This window comes from Taudactylus pleione, unplaced genomic scaffold (genome assembly GCF_031769625.1).
Source record: "Taudactylus pleione unplaced genomic scaffold, aTauple2 ptg000928l, whole genome shotgun sequence".
In the NCBI taxonomy this organism is placed as follows: domain Eukaryota; kingdom Metazoa; phylum Chordata; class Amphibia; order Anura; family Myobatrachidae; genus Taudactylus; species Taudactylus pleione.
The window spans coordinates 1,172,599-1,198,369 of record NW_028285329.1 but is presented as its reverse complement, the minus strand read 5'-3'; the positions used below and the strand labels follow the sequence as shown (position 1 = coordinate 1,198,369).

General features: G+C 45.3%; 1 protein-coding gene across 8 annotated transcripts in view; it reads right to left on the bottom strand.

Moving 5' to 3' along the window:
* Positions 1-22,645, bottom strand: part of SOX5 (SRY-box transcription factor 5) — a 278,404-nt gene extending 255,759 nt beyond the window's left edge. For 3 of the 8 annotated variants that reach the window (XM_088459728.1, XM_088459733.1, XM_088459735.1), the window contains exon 1: positions 14,350-14,707. In XM_088459728.1, the coding sequence (XP_088315854.1) occupies positions 14,350-14,414 (65 nt within the window). In that variant the 5' untranslated portion in view covers positions 14,415-14,707. Of the gene's footprint in view, positions 1-14,349; positions 14,708-19,396; positions 19,886-22,108 lie in introns of those variants that run through there. The other 5 variants (XM_088459732.1, XM_088459730.1, XM_088459731.1 and 2 more) reach the window with 4 other exon arrangements.
* Between the last annotated feature and the right edge of the window lie 3,126 nt (positions 22,646-25,771).

Below are 25,771 nucleotides of genomic sequence, written 5' to 3'. Positions count from 1 at the left end.
TACCCAGGTGGTAAGTCTTTGGGCCTCTGTACCCAGGTGGTAAGTCTTTGGGCCTCTGTACCCAGGTGGTAAGTCTCTGGGCCTTCAGCCTCACTGTAGACCTTGAATGATAAGACAGCCTACGGCAATGTGATTATAATATCTGCAACTTCACGTGAAAAACTTGGAAAAGCAGTTGTGTAAAATCACATTGCATGTCCTCCTGAAAAGGAGATGTTATTGGTGTTGTCTCCTCTGTTTCTCTGGTTTGTTCATCACACTGGTGACTGCCGCAAGGAAAATCTAGTCACATAGTCACATGCGCACTTGGGCGGTTTTCCCAGAATAACTCAATCTGAGGAGTCAGGGATATGTATGTATTAACCCGTGCCATGCCGCAGACACCATCAGCCCAAAGGATGGCGAGACGCTCAGATGTAACGCTTGCTGCGACCACAGAGGCGGGCTGAGAAACTTATATTTGGGGAACAAGGGACACTGTCATGTGCAGGAGCCAAAATGTCCACAGGTCTGTCTATGTCCTGCACTGAGGTTACAAGCAGCGATAGATAGATAGATAGATAGATAGATAGATAGATAGATAGATAAATAAATATATATGAGAGATAGATAGATAAATAGATATGAGAGATACATAGATATGAAAGATAGATAGATATGAGATAGATATTATATAGATAGATATGAGATTAGATAGATAAATAGATATTAGATAGATAAATAGATATGTGAGATAGATCGATATGAGATAGATAAATAGATATGAGATGATAGGTAGATGTGAGATAGATTAGATAGATAGCTAGATAGATGGATTAGATAGATAGATATGAGATAGATAAACAGATAGATCGATAGGAGATAGATAGATATGGGATAGATATAAATAGATATGAGATGGCTATTATATAGATAGATATGAGATAGATAGATAAATAGATATGAGATGATAGATATGAGATAGATAAATAGATATGAGATAGATAAATAGATAGATATGAGATAGATTAGATAGATATGTGAGATAGATATGATATAGATAGATAAATAGATAGATATGATATAGATAGATAAATAGATAGATATGAGATAGATAGATAGATATGAAATAGATAGATAGATATGAGATAGATAGATAGATAGATATGTGAGATAGATAGATAAGTAGATGTGAGATAGATTAGATAGATAGCTAAATAGATAGATAGGTATGAGATAGATTAGATAGATCGATAGGAGATAGATATGAGATGGATATTATATAGATAGATCTGATATAGATAGATAAATAGATATGAGATAGATAATTAGATAGATATGAGATGATAGATAGATAAATAGATATGAGATAGATAGATATTATATAGATAGATAGATATGAGATTTATTAGATAGATATGAGATAGATAAATAGATTTGAGATGATAGATATGAGATAGATTGATAGGAGATAGATAGATATGGGATATAGATAAATTGATATTTATTTATTTATTACCAGTTATTTATATAGCGCACACATATTCCGCAGCGCTTTACAGAGCATATCTTACCATTCACATCTGTCCCTGCCCCAGTGGAGCTTACAATCTATATTCCCTACCACATGCTCACACACATACACACTATGGTCAATTTTGAGGGAAGCCAATTAACCTACCAGATATGAGATGGATATTATATAGATAGATATGAGATAGATAAATAATTAGATAGATAGATATGAGATAGATAGATAGATAGATATGATATAAATAGATAGATATGAGATAGATAAATAGATTTGAGATGATAGATAGATAAATAGATATGAGATAGATAGATAATTAGATAGATAGATATGAGATAGATAGTTAGATATGATATAAATAGATAGATATGAGATAGATAAATAGATATGAGATGATAGATAGATAGATATGAGATAGATAGATATGAGATACATAAATAGATTTGAGATGATAGATATGAGATAGATAGATAAATAGATATGGGATAGATAGATAAATAGATATGAGATAGATAGATATATAGATAGATAAATAGATATGAGATAGATAGATAAATATATATGAGATAGATAGATAAATAGATATGGGATAGATAGATAAATAGATATGAGATAGATAGATATATAGATAGATAAATGCTGACATTAGAACGTGCACAACCATGGAACCCATCTTCCTCTATAGAAATAACTAACCAGCCATAAGCAATATGTTTAGTGTTTATTTTTCCAGACAATATGCGACTTGTCCTTTTATCCGGCATAATGCTGCCGATAGCTGGGAGAAGGGATGGATGTGAGAGGGCACGTGCCTGGGAATATTGCGCACACACATCCCCGCTCCATATCTCTGCATTAATTACATTGGGCAACAAAAAAATGCAACTTTTTAAGAAAAAAAAAAAAAAAACAACCAATGTGAATGTCTGTACTCTCTTCTTCAGCCAAGTTTTCTCACAAACAGCCTGGCAGAGATGGCTGACTTTGGACACGACACAACACTGGGATGCAGATACAAATGAACCCAATGCAGAGATGCACTATCCTGTGTCATATCCAAGGGTACTGAAGATATATATGTCTGCCTGGTTGATAGTTCAGCATTGAAACGCACAGCTATGAGACATATAAGGAAAGCAATGCATTTAAACTTTCAGCAGGACAAAGTAGTAAATTACAGTCATTACAGTCCCTTTAATCACTTACAATAAAATACAGAATGCTTTATTTCATTAAGCTACTAGTGCTGATTTTTTTAATATTGAAAGAATAGAAACAGCGAATTCATAGACCCAGCGGATCAGTTTGCAAATCAAAGTCCAAAAAGGTAAAAAAAAAAAAAAAAAAAAAAAGGGGGTGCAGACTAGTTGGGCCAATTGGTAGTTTTCTACCGTCACATTCTATGTTTGTAAAGTCATCTATTCGGTCAGATTACTCCCTGGCAGACCCCACGGCCTGTGATCAGCAGCTAAAGACCCTAGTACAGTGGGGTGGTAGAGTCCTGTGCCTACACTCGCCACCTGCTTGGTCTCCCCTGTGCCAGCGGTTCGATCAGCAGTTTTTGCAAAATGTCTGTATTTTTGGCTATTCCAGTTTTACAGGAAAACAAAAAAGTGCAGAACGTCCGACGTCAGACGAAACACGCAGAGCTTCCCATGGCCGGGGCTCCTCCAGGACTCGATCACCCAGGGAGGCTGGCGAAGCTGCCGTGTGACATATTATTTAGGAGAAAGAGCCCGAACTGCACCTCACCCTCTCTCCAGATGAATTATATCTAAATATAAAGCGCGGGATTGAAGCCGTTCCTGTAAGCACTTCACAGCGCCGCTCTACACTTATCCCTGCCGCTGTGACCCTGCTTTATGACTAGGTAACCCTTAACTAACGCTGCATATTTATACAGGAAATCGCTAGGTGCACTTAACAATAACATAATAATACTCATTAATATTATTTTTTAGCCACTTAACATAGAAAAGGGAAACGCTGGGGAAATGTCTCTAAATAAAGTGTTTGGGAGAATAATGGAGGGTTCTGTAAGTACGCTGTAGCGGGAGCAGGTTTTATCCAGCGCTGAATTACAGAAATACGAGATCCTAGTTAACCCGACATTGTCTGGGCCGGACGCAGAGGTCGAGTCACTCGGAGTTGTTGCAGATTTGATTCTCTCTCCGCGGCAGACAGACTGCAGTCCCAGTGGACGCAAGATTAAGCGTGCTCCGGATAAAAGAGCCTTTGTTTTCTGGACAGCCCCCCTCGCCCTCCCAGAAAATAGGGGGATATCTCCTTTCCCAAACACCTGGATCCTCGTAAAGTCCCCGGGAGCTGTCTAGGGGGTATCGGCTGAGATCAGACCTGTCTCATTAGGGGAAAGGACGTCTGACTGCCACGATCTTATTCCTATGGCTCCAGTGTGCTCCACAGCGTTGTACAAGATCAGACACACAGCGATTTAGCACCCACAGTCTGAGCGGTGATCACTAACAGACGGAACCTGGAGGTTAACGGAGACGTAGAAACGCAAAAGCACAGCGGGATAACGCGCAGAATCACCGGCACGTTACAGGGTGCAGCATTGTTCTGCTCTGAGAGGTCTCAGACGGGCTTTTGGTATTGGGGTGAGACACCCCCACATTGACGGGGGGCTTTAATGCCGTTTCTCTCCATGTTCTATCAAAGTGTAGGAACCTGAAAACAGTCCTACAACAATGTTAGATGGAACAGCTGTAGAAGTTTTCACTCCATGTTCTATGAAAGATTAATTTACGATACAAACTTTTTTTTTTTTACTTTCTTTTTTGCCTTTTCCTATAGTTTGATAAAAAAAAAAAAATAACTGTCTGTGCTTTCCCTGACGTTTAAAGAAAAAAAAAATGGCAAATGGCCGTCCCGTAATTTCTTCTGATGGAAAAGTTTACGGCTCGTTTAACGTGGAGCGTCGTAGAGAAAAAAAAAATGTACGTCACAAACAACCACGTAACGTGTATCCTACAATAGTGGTGCTTTGTCGTGCTGTGACCTAAGCCGAGGTGTCAGAGAAACTGGATTAAAAGTTAAAAAATAAGCCAAAAATCCAGAGGGACAGGCCCCTATTTGCTTCTTGGGGGGGGGGGGGGATGTTGAATGAATCGTCCTTCCACTGTGAAAACTGCTATACACAGTATAAATATATATTTTATGGATTTGGATCACATTAGTGTTAAGAGTAGATTCAGCTAATGGGGGAAATGTGCAGCCTGGTAATATCACGTTAAGCGGCAGATAGGGGGGAATGCAAACAGGACAGTTTGGGGAGGGTGGGGGTCATCCTGCCAGTACTATCCCTGCATGCAAAATGAATTGTATTATTGCCCCTCACATTGCTGCATGGTTCCCCCAGAATAAATGTCCCCGTTTCCCTGGATTTGCTCCAATCACTAAATGGGGCTCATTATGTCTACGACGTGTCTGCGATGTGATTATTAGACTCCTGATACAGTAACGTGTCCCCAGTTAGTGAGAGGTTCTGTACTGTGGCTGGCCCATGAGGGGATAAATGACCGGTATGGATTGTAGGGTCCCCCCTGGGTAATGTAACTTCCTGGTGCCAGTGATATGACGGGGGTCCCTGGGAGCTGCTGAGATCACAATCGCTTTAAAACAATATAAAAGTACACGAAACAAACCATAAGTTGTAAAGTGACTGAAACGCTCTCACTAAAACTTTGGCAAAGTAACACGGGTCCTTATCCAGTGGCCAACGCGACACCGCCACATACCGCAAGGCAAACAAACGCCTACGTAGCCACAATGTGACAATGAGAGAACATTGTGGTTTGGTTCATGGATGCTGAAAACAGCGGCCACCAATTTCCAGTCCTGGGGAAAAGTGTCGCACAATCTCCTCGCTGTGACTACAACGTTACGTTTATCTCACACACCCTGCAAGGAACCTTCTAAGTCTATAAATATATACATACATACATATACTTTACAGAAATTATGTATAAATATAAACTTTGCTATATACTAATATATAACAAAGATTTAACGAGTTGTCGTTTTAATCGCAGCATAGTACTTCAAAAGTACCCATTCAATACGCATAGCAGAGGCAGCCACTTTGTACCCCGAGCCAATCACCGTGAGACTACAGCCTACTAATGTAATAGGAACTAGACACGGTGCCTCGTGCCTCAGCGATGCCTCTAGTCCTTAGTGACCACTCTCCAGAATCTTGGTTTAATTTGTTCCTTCAGACAATGGCTACAAACTACAGAAAGGCCTATCAGGCAGTAAGTGGCGTATGCGCGCACCTCATCGTGCAGTATCCATCTTTCTCTATGGCCAATATTGTACATGAATTAATATTACACAATATCAAAACCTGGACCTGCAGGGCTGCCCCAGATACAAAGGAAAATACAATATCTCTTCCCAAAAAATAAATTTGTAACAATCCTGGCCCTGTGTGCACAGGACCCCTCCTGGGGGGTGAGTGTTCCTATAAGCAGGACATAAGTACAGACTGATTGCTTTTTACAGGCCTGCGTGAATGACAGTCAGGAGTTTCAGGCAGCGGTGTAAGATCTCGGCCTCGCACATTTACACTACAAGACGGGAATAAAGAATGCATTAAGCAACTGAAATCAATAAATAACTTTATAGAAATTCCTTCCATTTACCACCTATTGCTTTTAATGCTCTGCACATGCGAGACGTGACGCAGTAATCGCCCGGCGTAATTCAATCCACCGCATTTGCACACTTGTAAAATCTGCGGATCAGGAACGTGCCAACACTAGACAAACTCCCTGCCTACAGCCAATCCCCCTGAGACGCAGCTGGTCAAATACAGTCGTCTAAGAGGTTTGCAGGGGTTAAACAGGCAGCAGCGCGCACGTACCTCACTGAAAACCCCCATGTAACGAAGGCATTGTGTACAAGCTGCTACAATGTCACATCTTACTAATCAGCCTCATACAGCTCTGTCAGCACAGGGGGGGTTAAAGACCCTTCTCTCCATGGGTTTAATGCTCACCGGCAGTTTAAAGGTTAAATCTGCTCCTCGCTGGTTTCCAAACATTCTCTAAACGGATGCGATGACCGGAAACAATAATGGACCAATGTACAGGGAAGGTCTCTATATGTAACCATATAATACTCAGTCACATAGCTTATCCTCATACAATTCATACAATAGTAAATAGCAGAACATACATAAAATAACTCTAGATCTCCAGACTACACTGCTTAGAGATGATAATATATATATATATATATATATATATATATACGCACTTATACATGTGCTCCTCCTCTATATAGGTTGAGTCTCCCATATCCAAATATTACGAAATACAGAATTTTTTTTAGCGTGAGTGAGATAGTGACACTTTTGCTTTCTGATGGTTCAGTTTACACAAACTTTGTTTAAGGCACAAAATGATTAAAAATATTTAAAAAAAATTATCTTCAGTCTGTGTGTGTGTGTGTGTGTGTGTGTGTGACAAATGAATGTTATGTATGTACACAAACTTTGCTTGATGCACAAAATTATAAACAATATTGTATAAAATTATCTTCAGGCTGTGTGTATAAGGTGTATATGAAACATAAATACTTTCTGTGTTTAGATTTGTGCCTCATTCCCAAGATATTCCATTATGATATGCATTTATTCCAAAAAAAACCCAAGTCCAAAGCATCTTGGATATGGGAGAGTCAACCTGTGTATAATATATATATATATGTAAACCACAAAAATTACAGTGAAGGGCAGTGTTTATTATGTGTGTATATTTATATATATATATATATATATATATATATATATATATATACTCTCTTTTATCCACCACACAGGACTGTGGGACTTTACAATTCGACAACACTAATGATGATCTGATGAAGACTAATCTTATATTTTAGTACACAGACATCATATTATATAAAGGTTCTTTAAACTGCGGATTACGGTCCCAACAAATAGACCCCTTGTGTTATTAGTGATGGGGCCCAATTATCTTCTTTCTGCAAATTTGTGAATGTTCCCAGGTGAGTAACCAATTGATATATTTGTATATTTTCTTTTTACATTTATCTAAATATCTAACAAGCATCTTTCATACATAATAATAATTTTAGTTTACAGAAGTCAATAAAATAGAATAGGTTAATAATTCAGGACTGACCTATGCACCTAAATGAGGGATTTAGACTTAATCTGGGTGTGTGGATGTCAGAGGTTAAACAGTGAGTATTGTCCGAGTGATATTATGCAGCTCCTGAAGTTTATTCTCCCCTATGTCTGTGTAATGCGCTCGCCCCCACATCGCTGCTTTCAGTCTGGAGAAATCACTTTCTGTAACCGTCCTGTCATAAACCCATTTATAGGACTTACACAATATTGGGGGCTGCAAATAGACAAACACTTCCTGATGATTTGAAGGTAAATAGAAATTATTAACATCTATGTTATTATTATTATAATATAATGTCTGCTAGAAATGAGCTGTAGCTCTGCAGGACAGTGACATATGACAAGAAGTAATTCAGTTTATATTCTGGTGGATCTGTCCTCGATGGACAGATTTCAGCCACTAAAGTTTATTTTACCATGTAAAACATTATGACAAAAGCTGTCAATGGTTACATACCCACTGGCGTTTGCAAGATGTTTTTTATTACATTTCAAGAAAATGCTATTTAAAATGAATATGACCAGTGTTGTGCCTATGTATGTATTTAATATGCATGTACGTCCAATCTGCGATTTATAAACATGGATCTGCGACAGCACAGGAGGCTGTTATCTTGTTCAGGACAGAGACACGAGTAAGCATGTCTCATGGCATGTGCTGTGTGCCAGGAACATGTTACACGCACTGAAGTAGCTGACAATCATTACTCTGATCCAGGATACAGTGTCAGGTGGAGACGTTTATATCTGTGCTGTTATAATGTGTTGCTGGTTTATGCACTGACATGGAACAAGAACGCACGCTAAGCGCACCTAAAGTCACATATATGCCATTGCCAGGCCCCCATAGCTGCCATGATTTCTATGTGCACGGTCCCAATTCTACAGGGAAAAAATACTGTTGTTTTTGAAAAATCTACTCACAGGTAAATTTATTAAGTGAGAGTGTTTAGAAGTGATGTTGCCCATAGCAACCAATCACATTCTACTTATCATTTAACTAGCACCTTCTAGAATCTGAGTGGTTGCTACGGGCAACATCTCCACTTCTAAAACCTCTAGTAAATTTACACACAGAATCTATCCACTCACATGAGATAGATAGATATGGGATAATAGATAGATTTGATACAATATATATATATGAGATGATAGATTAAATATGATATAATAGATATGAGATAGATAGATAAGATATGATATAATGGATAGAGAGATAAATTAGATATGAGATAGATATATCGATGGATATGGGATAATAGATATATAATATATAGATTAGATATGAGATAGATTAGATATGATATAATGGATAGAGAGATAGATTAGATATGAGATAGATATATCGATGGATATGGGATAATAGATATGATATAATATATAGATTAGATATGATATAATAGATAGAAATTAGATATGAGATAATAGATAGAAATTAGATATGATATAATAGGTATGAGATAGATAGACATGATATAATAGATAAATAGATAGACATGATATAATAGATAGGTATGAGATAGATAGGCTTGATATAATAGATAGATAGATAGACATGATATAATAGATAAATAGATAGACATGATATAATAGATAGAAATTAGATATGATATAATAGATAGGCATGATATAATAGATGGATAGATATGGGATAATAGATAGACATGATATAATAGGTATGAGATAATAGAAATTAGATATGATATAATAGTTATGAGATAGATAGATAGACATGGGATAATAGATGGACAGATATGGGATAATAGATAGACATGATATAATGGATAGATAGATATGAGATAATAGATAGACATGATATGGGATAATAGATAGACATGATATAATAGATGGATAGATATGGGATAATAGATAGATAGACATGATATAATAGAAAGACATAGATAGACATGATATAATGGATAGATATGGGATAATAGATGGATAGATATGGGATAATAGATAGACATGATATAATAGGTATGAGATAGACATGAGATAATAGAAATTAGATATGATATAATAGTTATGAGATAGATAGATAGACATGATATAATAGATGGATAGATATGAGATAATAGATGGATAGACATGATATAATGGATAGATAGATAGATATGGGATAATAGATAGACATGATATAATGGATAGATAGATAGATAGACATGATATAATAGAACAGTCCCTAGAAGCTGTCAGCTGATGAAGTCTCTTATTAGAGGACAGTTACAGGCTATGTATGGGTCAGGACTCCGTGTATCTCCTCTGACAGTAGCCCCTGATTTCTTCCTGCAATTATAGATTACTGTACTTTCCCTGCCTGAGCTGCTGAAGTTCTGTAACAATGTATCACTCCCTATAATCATTGTATTCCTCTCCTGTATCAACATTTACACCCATAGATGCCTTTTATTCTGGGAAAATCCATTTTTTTGTTTCCAAACTACATCAGCAGATTCCACTGGAACAGACCGTTCACCAATAGTCCCTACACAGTCCCGGCTTTATCCAGCACCACTGCCTGGTACAAAGGGACAGAAGTCTCAGTCATACACATACCAGGGACAGACACAGGACACATATCCCGACAGGGGCTCCGACAGCAGCACAGAGGCCCCCCGTCCGCGCTGCCAGCACACACTAGACACGTGCGTCAGGCTGAGATGCGATTTGGGTGCGTTTTCCTTAGCAATAAATCCCCGGAGGAGTTGGCAGCTCGGAAACTTTATATTAGAGACAGTGAAGATACAGAAGCATCTAACAATGAGAGGCCGAAGGGATTACACATTGCTATAACGCACAGAGGTAACATCTAACACTGAGAGGCCGAAGGGATTATTACACCTTACTATAACGCACAGAGGTAACATCTAACACTGAGAGGCCGGAGGGATTATTACACCTTACTATAACGCACAGAAGTAGCATCTCAAACATCTGCAAATCATTTCCAGGGCTCCGATTAATACACCATAAAGCGATTTATTCCAACCCCTGCCAGCGATGACACACTGCTGACCATGGGCTGTGCACTGGGAGAGGGGGACACTGCTGACCATGGGCTGTGCACTGAGAGAGGGGGACACTGCTGACCATGGGCTGTGCACTGGGAGGGGGGGGGACACTGCTGACCATGGGCTGTGCACTGGGAGGGGGGGGGACACTGCTGACCAGGGCTGTGCACTGGGAGGGGGGGGGACACTGCTGACCAGGGCTGTGCACTGGGAGGGGGGGGGACACTGCTGACCAGGGCTGTGCACTGGGAGGGGGGGACAATGCTGACCATGGGCTGTGCACTGGGCGAGAGGGGGGGACACACTGCTGACCATGGGCTGGGAGAGGGGGGGGACACACTGTTGACCATAGGCTGGGAGAGGGGGGGACACACTGCTGACCATGGGCTGGGCGAGAGGGGGGGACACACTGCTGACCATGGGCTGGGAGAGGGGGGAGACACTGTTGACCATAGGCTGGGAGAGGGGGGAGACACTGTTGACCATAGGCTGGGAGAGGGGGGGACACACTGCTGACTATGGGCTGGGCACTGGGAATAAATAGAAAGTTTGGGAGAGGGGGGTGCTCAGCATCTCTCACGCCAGTAACCCTGTGACAATCACCCAGCCACACAATCCCTGTGTACACACAGCACCAGGCAGGGGACCAGAATCACAGCCTGCCTGACTATTAAGGAGAGACAAAAGCAAATTGTTATTGCAGAGTGTAATTACCTAGTGATTGATATGTATTGCACATTGAATAGAGAGGCTTGGAAGGTTTCCACAGCACTTTATAATCTGGATTTATTACACGCAGTTCCTATGTAGACAATAATATAAGAACTATTTATTTCCCCTTCGTGAGTTCTGTGCACTAACAAATGTTATTATGGCCAGGGGGGTTGTGGGAAATAAAAACAGGGATCAGAGGTGTCCCTTCTACAAGTGTGGGGGGGGGGGGGAGGGTGCTGAGACCTCAACTGGAGAACACTCTACTGCCCAAATATCACTAGCTGCCAATCATCCTATACATGGCGCATCACACTGCAGGGTCAGTATATATCGCTATATATCTACATACACTGGGACACTATATACCAATAAGTAGTTATATACTTCCCCCGGCCTCTATGGGACAGGAGCACCCTACAAGGTGCCGGGGGTATCTGCTCCAGCCCGTAATTCCCCCATGGAACCGCCGCTTTCACTTTACAGAATAGAAATACATTTAGCCATGACTTTTATCCCACACGGATGTCACATTTCCTGCACAGACAATTCCAATATTATCCATACACAGCTGACTGACAGTTCCAATATTATACATACACAGGGCTGACTGACAGTTCCAATATTATCCATACAGAGGGCTGACTGACTGTACCAATATTATCCATACACAGGACTGACTGTACCAATATTATCCATACACAGGGCTGACTGACAGTACCAATATTATCCATACACAGGACTGACTGACTGTACCAATATTATCCATACACAGGACTGACTGTACCAATATTATCCATACACAGGGCTGACTGACAGTACCAATATTATCCATACACAGGACTGACTGACTGTACCAATATTATCCATACACAGGACTGACTGACTGTACCAATATTATCCATACACAGGGCTGACTGACAGTACCAATATTATCCATACACAGGGCTGACTGACAGTACCAATATTATCCATACACAGGAATGATTGACGGTACCAATATTATCCATACACAGGACTGACTGTACCAATATTATCTATATACAGGACTGACTGACAGTACCAATATTATCCATAGACAGGGCTGACTGACAGTACCAATATTATCCATACACAGGAATGATTGACGGTACCAATATTATCCATACACAGGACTGACTGACTGTACCAATATTATCCATACACAGGACTGACTGTACCAATATTATCTATATACAGGACTGACTGACAGTACCAATATTATCCATACACAGGACTGACTGTACCAATATTATCTATACACAGGACTGACTGACAGTACCAATATTATCCATACACAGGACTGACTGACAGTACCAATATTATCCATACACAGGACTGACAGTACCAATATTATCCATACACAGGACTGACTGACAGTACCAATATTATCCATACACAGGACTGACTGTACCAATATTATCTATATACAGGACTGACTGACAGTACCAATATTATCCATACACAGGACTGACTGTACCAATATTATCTATACACAGGACTGACTGACAGTACCAATATTATCCATACACAGGACTGACTGACAGTACCAATATTATCCATACACAGGACTGACAGTACCAATATTATCCATACACAGGACTGACTGACAGTACCAATATTATCCATACACAGGACTGACTGTACCAATATTATCTATATACAGGACTGACTGACAGTACCAATATTATCCATACACAGGACTGACTGTACCAATATTATCTATACACAGGACTGACTGACAGTACCAATATTATCCATACACAGGACTGACTGTACCAATATTATCCATACACAGGACTGACTGTACCAATATTATCCATACACAGGACTGACAGTACCAATATTATCCATACACAGGACTGACAGTACCAATATTATCTATACACAGGGCTGACTGACAGTAAGCGACATCGATCCAGTAATTATACAGATTGCTTAACCCAGATCTGGTCGACATGGATCATACAGCGCCCGGTTATAGCGTAATAAAACTAAAACAAACTCGGCAATGGAATAGGATTATTTACACTTACACATATATAGTATATACACACACATATAGATAGAGGCATTATAACTCGCAGTATATATATATATAAATATATATATGCATTTATATACAGTGCATTATAACTCGCATTTGTTTTATATATATATATGTATATATATATATATATATATATATATATATATATATATTATATACACACATACATATATGTATAGTGCATTATAACTCGCATTTAGACATACATATAATGCATATATTTATATAGTGCATTATAATATATATATAAAGTTTGTAAAACAGTTGTACAGAATAAAAAAAAGGTTACTGTAATTGCATTGTGACATACAAGATTATTGCACTGAACAAGTGTCAGACAGGTCATTACGATATCATGTATATATATATATATGATAAAAGTCTTCTTGTATATTAATCACAGTGGTAGCAGCCAAACACAAGCTGAGTATCAGTCCCAGGGACCAGTGAGGGCATATACCTGCACACTCACACTATAAGAGGGGACACAGGGGGTCTGGGAGAGGGGAGATCAGTCTGACAGAGATCACATTATCTAAGGGCTGGAGAATCGCTGAAGTTTCTCTATTGGGGGAAACGAAATAAAAATCCCCAAACTCCATATAATGGAGGATGAGCTGGGTCAGCGCCCGGCATGGGAGCCCCTACAGCCGGTTCCCAGAACTCAGCCAGCCCCGTACTGATCAGTCATTTAGGTGAACAGGATGGGACGGTGCGCAGGTAAATGCGGCAGTAACTGCGCTGGCGCAATGTACAGCAGGGACTCGCATGCTATATCCAGGGGGTGTTTATATGAGACACAACACCAGGGCCACACAATGCCCCCAGCCCCAATAGTACCCCCTGTAAGACAGATGCAGGAACTTACACAGAACTCGGTGAGAACTTCTCCCACAGGCTCAGCTGCTGAGTGCTCTCCCTCCTGAGCCTCATCACTGCCCGGACAGTAGGGATCTCCCAGCACAGTCCATTCCCCCCAGTCTGACCGCCCAGCAGCCCCTGGTCTTCTCCTGGGCCCGGGCCTCGCAGCACTCAGCTGTGACAGACATGGGTGGGGGGTCTGTGTCACATCTGAGGGTGTCTACTCCATCTGAGGAGAGGTCTCATCCACAGGAAGATTATCCCTAGGACAATGTGGGACCTCCCTCCCCCTGACATACACAGCACAGATTGGATCAGTGTCACAGAGATTTCTCCGGGCTTCCAGCCTGGCACCCCTGGGGGGAGATGGGGTGCTGCACCTCTCCTCTCATTTCCTATATATATATATATATATATATATATATATATATACATATATATATATATACACACACACACAACTTTATATAAGTGATAAATAAGCAAAGTTGTCAGTTTTGTGGATTTATTTTTACCCCTAAAGTGAGGACTGCCGCAGCACAGTAACACACATGTGCAGGGGATAGCATGACACAGTAACACACATGTACAGGGGATAGCATGACACAGTAACACACATGTACAGGGAATAGCATGACACAGTAACACACATGTACAGGGGATAGCATGACACAGTAACACATGTACAGGGGATAGCATGACACAGTAACACACATGTACAGGGGATAGCATGACACAGTAACACACGTGTACAGGGGACAGAATGACACAGTAACACACATGTACAGGGGATAGCATGACACAGTAACACACATGTACAGGGGATAGAATGACACAGTAACACACATGTACAGGGGATAGCATGACACAGTAACACACATGTACAGGGTTAGAATGACACAGTAACACACATGTACAGGGGATAGAATGACACAGTAACACACATGTACAGGGGATAGCATGACACAGTAACACACATGTACAGGGAATAGCATGACACAGTAACACACATGTACAGGGGATAGCATGACACAGTAACACATGTACAGGGGATAGCATGACACAGTAACACACATGTACAGGGGATAGCATGACACAGTAACACACATGTACAGGGGACAGAATGACACAGTAACACACATGTACAGGGGATAGCATGACACAGTAACACACATGTACAGGGGATAGAATGACACAGTAACACACATGTACAGGGGAGAGCATGACACAGTAACACACATGTACAGGGTTAGAATGACACAGTAACACACATGTACAGGGGATAGAATGACACAGTAACACACATGTACAGGGGATAGCATGACAGTAACACACATATACAGGGGATAGCATGACAGTAACACACATGTACAGGGGATAGAATGACACAGTAACACACATGTACAGGGGATAGCATGACACAGTAACACACATGTACAGGGGATAGCATGACACGGTAACACACATGTGCAGGGGATAGCATGACACGGTAACACACATGTGCAGGGGATAGCATGACACGGTAACACACATGTACAGGGGATAGCATGACACGGTAACACACATGTACAGGGGATAGCATGACACAGTAACACACATGTACAGGAGATAGCATGACACAGTAACACACATGTACAGGGGATAGCATGACACAGTAACACACATGTACAGGGGATAGCATGACACAGTAACACACATGTACAGGAGATAGCATGACACAGTAACACACATGTACAGGGGATAGCATGACACAGTAACACACATGTACAGGGGATAGCATGACACAGTAACACACATGTACAGGGGATAGCATGACAGTAACACACATGTACAGGGGATAGAATGACACAGTAACACACATGTACAGGGGATAGCATGACACGGTAACACATGTACAGGGGATAGCATGACACGGTAACACACATGTGCAGGGGATAGCATGACACGGTAACACACATGTACAGGGGATAGCATGACACGGTAACACACATGTACAGGGGATAGCATGACACAGTAACACACATGTACAGGGGATAGCATGACACAGTAACACACATGTACAGGGGATAGCATGACACAGTAACACACATGTACAGGGGATAGGATGACACCGACATGGGAGCTGATGGACATGTCACCTTTGAACGCTGCAGAGTAAATCCTGCTCTCTGTTGTCACATGGTCACAGGTCACTATTATATTATAATGCCAGGAAATGTCACTGCGATGGGGCTGGGAGTCTGGGTACAGTCAGGCCTGATGTGCAGCCTCTGTCACCCACCAGCTGCATCACATCCACCTCCTGCTGAGACTGACTGTGCCGGCGCTGTGTACGGACCTTATAGAGAACGATACACTGTAACAAGGGCTCAGGATACAATGTAACAAGTGACAGGGACTCAGGATACAATGTAACAAGTGACAGGGACTCAGGATACAATGTAACAAGTGACAGGGACTCAGGATACAATGTAACAAGTGACAGGGACTCAGGATACAATGTAACAAGTGACAGGAACTCCTAACTATAATACAATGTAACAAGTGACAGGGACTCAGGATACAATGTAACAAGTGACGGACTCCTAACTATAAAACAATGTAACAAGTATCAGGGCCGCCTAACTATATATGACACAATGTAACAAGTGACAGGGACTCCTAACTATAATACAATGTAACAAGTGACAGGGACTTCTAACTATAATACAATGTAACAAGTGACAGGAAATCCTAACTATAATACAATGTAACAAGTGACGGACTCCTAACTATAATACAATGTAACAAGTGACAGGGACTTCTAACTATAATACAATGTAACAAGTGACAGGAAATCCTAACTATAATACAATGTAACAAGTGACGGACTCCTAACTATAATACAATGTAACAAGTGACAGGGACTCCTAACTATAATACAATGTAACAAGTGACAGGGACTCCTAACTATAATACAATGTAACAAGTGACAGGGACTTCTAACTATAATACAATGTAACAAGTGACAGGGCCGCCTAACTATATATGATACAATGTAACAAGTGACAGGAACTCCTAACTATAATACAATGTAACAAGTGACAGGGACTCCTAACTATAATACAATGTAACAAGTGACAGGGACTCAGGATACAATGTAACAAGTGACAGGGATTATCTGCGGTGCAGCACAAGAGAGGGATCCGGAGAAGGGGACTTATCAGCTGATTCCTGGGTGCGTTTTGTATACTGAGGAGCTGGCAGAAAGAGCCAAGTGCTGGGCACATTCTGGGCAGAGAACCAGGAAGCAGGCGGCCAGGAAGTAGCCCTCTATTTCTGTATACTCGGGGTACCTACAGTATGGGCATATCAGGTCACTAGGTCCCTACTTCCTCCGGAGCTGCTCAGGCAGAGCATACATGAGACCCCCGGAGCACACGATGGGCAGATCATACATGAGACCCCCGAGCACACGATGGGCAGATCATACATGAGACCCCCCAGCACACGATGGGCAGATCATACATGAGACCCCCCGAGCACACGATGGGCAGATCATACATGAGACCCCCGGAGCACACTATGGGCAGATCATACATGAGACCTCCGGAGCACACTATGGGCAGATCGTACATGAGACCTCCGGAGCACACTATGGGCAGATCCTACAGGAGACCCCCGGAGCACACTACGGGCAGATCATACAGGAGACTCCCGGAGCACACTACGGGCAGATCATACAGGAGACCTCCGGAGCACACTATGGGCAGATCATACAGGAGACCTCCGGAGCACACTATGGGCAGATCGTACAGGAGACCTCCGGAGCACACGATGGGCAGATCGTATATGAGACCTCCGGAGCACACGATGGGCAGATCGTACATGAGACTCCCGGAGCACACGATGGGCAGATCCTACAGGAGACCTCCGGAGCACACGATGGGCAGATCCTACAGGAGACCTCCGGAGCACACTATGGGCAGATCCTACAGGAGACCTCCGGAGCACACTATGGGCAGATCCTACAGGAGACCTCCGGAGCACACTATGGGCAGATCGTACATGAGACCTCCGGAGCACACGATGGGCAGATCGTACATGAGACCTCCGAGGCACACGATGGGCAGGAGCAAAGTAAAGAAGGAAATATATAATGCCCTTAGATACTGCAATGACCATCTCAGGAGCTGCATAATCATGGAGCAATGCACCTATTACTTCTGGAGCACACTATGGACCGACCGTACACTGAGACCTCTGGAGCACACTATGGGTAGCAGCACACCCAGGTCCCTTCTACGAGCACACTATGGACAAATCACACACTGAGACTTCTGGAGCACACTGTGGACAGACCGTACACTGAGACTTCTGGAGCACACTGTGGACAGATCGTACACTGAGACCTCTGGAGCACACTGTGGACAGACCATACACTGAGACTTCTGGAGCACACTGTGGACAGACCATACACTGAGACTTCTGGAGCACACTGTGGACAGATCATACACTGAGACTTCTGGAGCACACTGTGGACAGACCATACACTGAGACTTCTGGAGCACACTGTGGACAGATCATACACTGAGACTTCTGGAGCACCAGGGTCCCTGCTACCTCTGGAGCACACTGTGGACAGACCATACACTGAGACCTCTGGAGCACACTGTGGACAGATCGTACACTGAGACCTCTGGAGCACACTGTGGTACACTGAGACCTCTGGAGCACACTGTGGGCAGACCTTACACATGAGACCTCTGGAGCACACTGTGGACAGACCGTACACTGAGACCTCTGGAGCACACTGTGGACAGATCGTACACTGAGACCTCTGGAGCACACTGTGGTACACTGAGACCTCTGGAGCACACTGTGGACAGATCATACACTGAGACCTCTGGAGCACCAGGGTCCCTGCTACCTCTGGAGCACACTGTGGGCAGACCGTACACTGAGACCTCTGGAGCACACTGTGGGCAGACCGTACACTGAGACCTCTGGAGCACACTGTGGACAGACCGTACACTGCAGGGGTCTCACACACAGAGCAATACGAGTGCACTTACCTCTGCAACTCCGGGGGGACGTCTGTCTCAGTGAGCATTGCTGGACACAGCAGCACTATATCCCTTTGTCACAGCAGCAGCCACCTCTGTCAGTGAGTCCTGCCCGGAGTAAATCCTCCTCTCCCCTCTCACTCAGACTCACACACACCGCTAGGACTGCTTGACCAGATTCTTAAAGGGCCAGTAGCAGCAGCAGCAGCGAGCTCCCCCCTCTGAGTGAGTCAGTCCCTGCACAATGATCCTCATCCCCGGGACAGGGATCTGCCACCCCCACAACAATCACACATTGTTCCAGCAGCAGAGGCCCCAAGGAGGGACAGTCAGCAGCTTGTCAGGCACTCTCTCACTCCCTCTGGGCTGTCTCTATCCCTGTCATCTCTTACTTTACACTGACTTTCTCTCTCACTGGGCTCCCGCACTAGGTTGTCCTTAACTGTGCTCTATTATTACTCTCTCTCTCTCTCTCTCTCTCTCTCTCTCTCTCTCTCTCTCTCTCTCTCTCTCTCTCTCTCTTTGTGTGCAGTAAGTTTTATAGTTTTATCCTAATCTCTGCTCGAGCTCTCCCTCTGTCACTATCACTTTCATTTTGTTTTGTTCTCACACTCTCAGATTTTATCTTGTGTGTCTCATTCAGGGGCTATCTCTGGACCCCATCTCTTGTAGGGGCTGCCTCTGGTCTCTCTCTCTCGTCCATCTCTCTCAGGGGCTGTCTATGGTTCCTGTCTCTCCAAAGGGCTGTCTCTAGTCCCTCTCTTTTAGGGGCTGTCTCTTGTCCCTCTCTCTCATGGGCTGTCTCTTGCCTCAGTCTCTCATGGGCTGTCTCAGGTCCTGTTTAAGGGGCTGTCTCTGGTCCCTGTCTCTCTCGGTTCTGTCTCTGGTCCTTGTCTCTCTCAGGGGCTCTCCCTGGTCCCTGTCTCTCTCAAGGGCTGACTGGCCCCAATCTCTCTCAGTGACTGGCCCCAATCTCTCTCAGTGGCTGTTTCTGGTCACCCACCCCCCCCCCCCCCCCACACTCTCTGAGGCTGTCTCTGGCCCCAGTCTCTCACAGGGCTGCTCTGGACCCAGTCTCTCACAGGGCTGCTCTGGACCCAGTCTCTCACAGGGGCTGTCTCTGGCCCCATTCTCTCTCAGGGGCCGTCTCTGGCCCCAGTATCTCTCAGGGGCTGTCTCTGGACCCAGTCTCTCTCTCTGGGGCTGTCTCTGGTCCCAAACTTTCTCTCGGTCGCTGTCTCTGCCCCCAGTGGTTGTTTATGGCCTCAGTCTCTCTCAGTGGCTGTCTCTGGCCCCATTTTCTCAGTGTCTGTCTCTGGCCCCAGTCTCCCTCAGTGGCTGTCTGGCATCAGTGGCTGTCTTGGGCCCAGTCTCTCAGTGGCTGCATGTGACCTCAGTGTCTCAGGGGCTGTCATTGGTCCCAGTCTCTCACTGGCTGTCTCTGGCCCCAGTCTCTCCCAGTGGCTGTCTCTGGCCCCCGTCTCTATCTCAGTGGCTGCCTCTGATCCCAGTCTCTCTCTCTCAGTGGCTGCCTCTGGCCCCAGTCTCTCTCTCAGTGGCTTTTTCTGGCCTCAGTCTCTCTTAGTGACAGTCTCTGGCCCAAAGTCTCTTAGTGGCTGTCTCTGGCCCCAGTATCTCTCACGGAATGTATCTGGCCCCAGTATCTCTCATGGAATGTGTCTGGCCCCAGTTTCTCAGTGGGTGTCTTTGGCCCCAGTCTCCCTCAGGGGCTGTTTCTGGCTCCAGTTTCTCAGTGGCTGTCTCTAGCCCCAGTTTCTCAGTGGCTGTCTCTGGCCCCAGTCTTTCAATGGCTGTCTCTGGCCCAAGTCTCTCAGTGGCTGGCTCTGGTCCCAGTCTCCCTCAGTGGCTGTCTGGCATCAGGGGCTGTCTCTGGCTGCAGTCTTTCAGTGGCTGGCTCTGGCTGCAGTCTCTCAGTTACTGTCTTTGGTCCTCTAAGTGGCTGCCTCTAGCCCCAGTCTCTCAGTGGCTGCCTCTGGCCCCAGTCTCTCTCTCTCAGTGGCTGCCTCTGGCCCCAGTCTCTCTCTCAGTGTCTTTTTCTGGCCTCAGTCTCTCAGTGGCTGACTCTGACCTCTTTCTCTCTTAGTGGTTGTCTCTGGCCCTAGTCTCTCTCTCAGTTGCTGTCTCTGGCTTCAGTTTTTCTCTCAGTGGCTTTCTCTGGCCCAGTTTCTCAGTAGCTGTCTCTGGCCCCAGTCCCTCTGGCTGTGTCTGGCCCAAAGTCTCTCAGTGGCTTCCTCTGGTCCAAGTCTCTGTTCGTGCAGTCTCTGGCCCCAGTCTCTCTCGGGGTTGTCTCTGGCCCCAGTCTCAGGGGCTGTCTCTGATCCCAGTCTCTCTCTCACACAGGTTATCTCTAGCCCCAGTCTCTCTCAGTGACTGTCTGGCCCCATTCTCTGTCAGGGTCTGCCTCTGGCTCCAGTCTCTCACTGGCTGTCTCTGGCCCCAGTATCTCTCAGGGCTTGTATCTGGCCACAGTCTCTCTCAGGGGCTGTCACTGGCCCAAGTCTCTTAGGGGCTGTCTCTGGCTCCAGTCTCTCAGGTGCTGTCTCTGGTTCCAGTCTCTCAGGTGCTGTCTCTGGTTCCAGTCTCTCAGGTGCTGCCTCTGGCTCTAGTCTCTCAATGGTAGTTTCTGGCCCCAGTCTCTCTCAGTGGCAGTCTCTGGCCCAAAGTCTCTTAGTGGCTGTCGCTGGCCCCAGTATCTCTCACGTAATGTCTCTGGCCCCAGTTTCTCAGTGGCTGTCTCTGGCCCAGTCTCTCAGTGGCTGTCTTTGGCCCCAGTCTGCCTCAGTGACTGTCTCTGGCCCCAGTTTCTCAGTGGCTGTCTCTGGCTCCAGTCTTTCAATGGCTGTCTCTGGCCCAAGTCTCTCAGTGGCTGGCTCTGGTCCCAGTCTCTCTCAGTTACTGTCTCTGGTCCCAGTCTCTCTCGGGGGCTGTTTCTGGCTGCAGTCTCTCTCAGGGCCTGTCTCTAGCCCTAGTTTCTCAGTGGCTGTCTCTGGCTGCAGTCTCTCAGTGGCTGTCTCTGGTTGCAGTCTCTCAGTTACTGTCTCTGGTCCCACTCTCTCTCAGTGGCTGTCTCTGGTCCCGGTCTCTCTCAGTGGCTGTCTCTGGGACCCTGTCTCTCTCACACGGGCTGTCTCTGGCTGCAGTCTCTCAGTGGCTGTCTCTCAGTTACTGTCTCTGGTCCCACTCTCTCTCAGTGGCTGTCTCTGGCCCCGGTCTCTCTCAGTGGCTGTCTCTGGCACTCTGTCTCTCTCACACGGGCTGTCTCTGGCCCCAGTCTCTCTCAGTGTCTGTCTCTGGTCCCAGTCTCTCTCAGGGGCTGTCTCTGTCACCCTGTCTCTCTCTCACACGGGCACTGTACACTCCTCCAGGGGGGCGGAGACCAGGAGCTGGGGACAGCCTGTCCCCCTCTGCCAGCTGCTGCTGCTTCTTAACCCACTCAATCCCCGCTCCCTGCACTCTCACTGCATCACCCTGACTGACAGTGCGAACAGGGGGCTGCCCCCAGGAGCTGACACTCTACAGCTGCATCACTCTGAATGAGTTCTAGCAATGGTCTGCCCCCAAGAGCTAATAGTCTACAGCTGCTCAACCAGACTGTCCGAGGGCCTGATTCAGTAAGGATCGCAGTTGCTTATACGCACGCAATCGTCTGATTGTTGCGTACTGCATGTGCATTGCAGTGCACGTGCGTGAGCCGGCCACTGTGATCGGGATTGACAGGAAGTGCCGTTTGTGGGTGGTGACGGGGTCGGGCGAAAGCAGGCGTGCCAGTGCATTGGGAAGGCGTTGCAGGGGCGTGCATAAATTAGCCACTGCGATACCAGACGCAACCCGAGGCCCCATAGCGTGCACCGAAGTAAGCAATTCCTGAGTGAGGTCAGACCTGCCTTATCTGTGCGTATGGGTCCGATGTTACTCCATGTTACCGATTGTTTTGCTCTGGTGTCAAAGTATACGGATGTGAGTAACGGGAAGTGGGCGTTCTTATGTGAGGTTGCGATCGCAATGCGAATGCAAACATTTACATATCACCGGTGATCTTAGCGACTGCGGCCGTATAAGCAGAATAGTGATCTATGCTAAATCAGGCCCTGAGTGCGAGCAGGGGAACTGCCCCAAGAGCTGACACTCTACAGCTGCAGCACCCTATTACTGACTGAGGAGCTCATTCAGACCCGCTCGCTAGATGCGTTCGCTCGCATCCAGCATATGCAAATCCTGCGCACGCCCAGCAACGCAGGCAATCGCACGGCAAGGCATTAGCACGCCCACTATGTCTTGGCGTGCGATCACTATGTGAATGCAGACGCCCACCAGCCATTCATAATAGGCCCACTTGTGCACGTCATCTCCTGGAAGTGCATGAAAACATTGGTACATCAAGCACCATCAGATGCGATTGCAGCGCTTGAAGTGGACTATACCCTGCCGCAAGCACTGCGATCACTTCAGTGTGAAATCCAACCAAGTGACGTGTACTATGACGCTGCCTATTAATTATGCAACACTCCTCCACTCCCCCGTTACTAGTGTCCTGCCCCTGTTACCACCCACAAACGGCCTCTCCTGTCACTCATTCTGCTGGCCTGTCTATGCTGGGCGAGCGAACGCTTTCCGATCTTTCGCAGTGGTTTGCGCACACGCATTGCAATGTACACGCATGCTCACATTGCGAGCCATCGGTAGCTACGAGCGAACGCATCCTAGCGAGGGTGTGTGAATGAGCTCCTGAGTGCGAGCAGGGGATTTCCCCCAGAAGCTGACACTCTACAGCTGTGTCACCCTACTCACTGACTGAGGGCCTGATTCAGGTTGGATCGCAAGGCTGCGTTCGCAAGCAGCCAGCCAATGTTTGCGTGTAAGACGCAGTGCACGTGCACAACCCAGGCGCTGAAATCAGCAATTCGATCGCAGGCAGTACGCAGACCCATCACCCAGTGATTGATAGGAAGTGCCGTTTGTGGGTGGTGACGGGGGGTTGTCGTGCGAACGCAGGCGTGTCTGTCCGGTCAAACGCTGTTGCAGGGGCGTGCATAAATTATCCACAGATCACAGCGAACCCATATGTAGCCTGAGTACTCACTGCGTGCAGGAAGTTTAACAATTCCTGCGGGAAGGTCATGCCAACCACTATTCTGCATCTTGGTACGATGATTCTCAATTGTACCGATGTTTTCGCTATCTTGCACATTATTACGGATGTGAGTAAATGTAAGGGGGAGTCTTCATATTATGCCACGGTGGCAGTGCCTATGCATTCATATTTTCGCAGTGGCCGGGTGCGTCCGATTGCAGACTTGCAACCCGTGCTGTATCAGTCCCTCAGCACGGATCGCACGGCTACGTTCGCACGCAGCCAGCCGATGTTTGCATTAAGTGTATGCATCGCAGTGCGTGAACCGGCCGATGCGATTGGGAAGCGATTGCAGTGAACACGCAGAGTCTTCACAGAGTGATTGACCGGAAGTGACTATTACGGGGTGATGATGGGGGATGGTCGGCGGAATGCAGGCGTGCCTGTGCGTTTGACCGCCATTACAGGGGCGTGCATGATTGTATATGCTGCAGAGGTCCAGATGGCGGCAGGAAGTTTAGCAGTTTGTGAGGTAGAGTCAGGTCAACCACAACTGTGCGGATGGTTCCGATGTTACTCAATGGTACCGATGTTTTCGCATGTCATGGGAAGTGGGCAGTTTTATACAGTCTTGGTATAGTGCTTGCGGTTGGCGTGCGATTGCATTTATTAGCATATTTTCACAGCTAGTGGGTGTGTGCGAATGCATCTGCGTGATCCATGCTGAATCAGGCCCTGAGTGCGAGCAGGAGACTGCCCCAAGAGCTTACACTCTACAGCTGCCTCACCCTCACTGACTGGGTGCGAGCAAGGGGCTGCCCCCAAGAGCTTACACTCTACAGCAGCATTACTCTGACTGAGTGCAAGCAGTGTGCTGCCCTCAAGAGCTGACACTCCACAGCTGCCTCACCGTCACTGATTGAGTGCGAGCAGGTGGCTGCCCCCAAGAGCTGACACTCTACAGCAGCATTACTCAGTGCAAGCAGGGTGCTGCCCCCAAGAGCTGACACTCTACAGCTGCCTCACCCTCACTAATTTAGTGTGAGCAGGGGGCTGCCCACAAGAGCTTACACTCTACAGCAGCATTACTCTGACTGTGCAAGGAGGGGACTGTGCCAAGAGCTTACGCTCTACAGCTGCATCACCTTAATACTGACTGAGTGTGAGTAGGGGCTGCCCCCAGGAGCTGACAATCACTGCTTCACCTTAGTACTAACAGTGCGAGCAAGGGGCTACCCGTAGGAGCTGACTCTCGCTGCATTACCCTATTACTGAGTGCAGGAAGCTGCCCC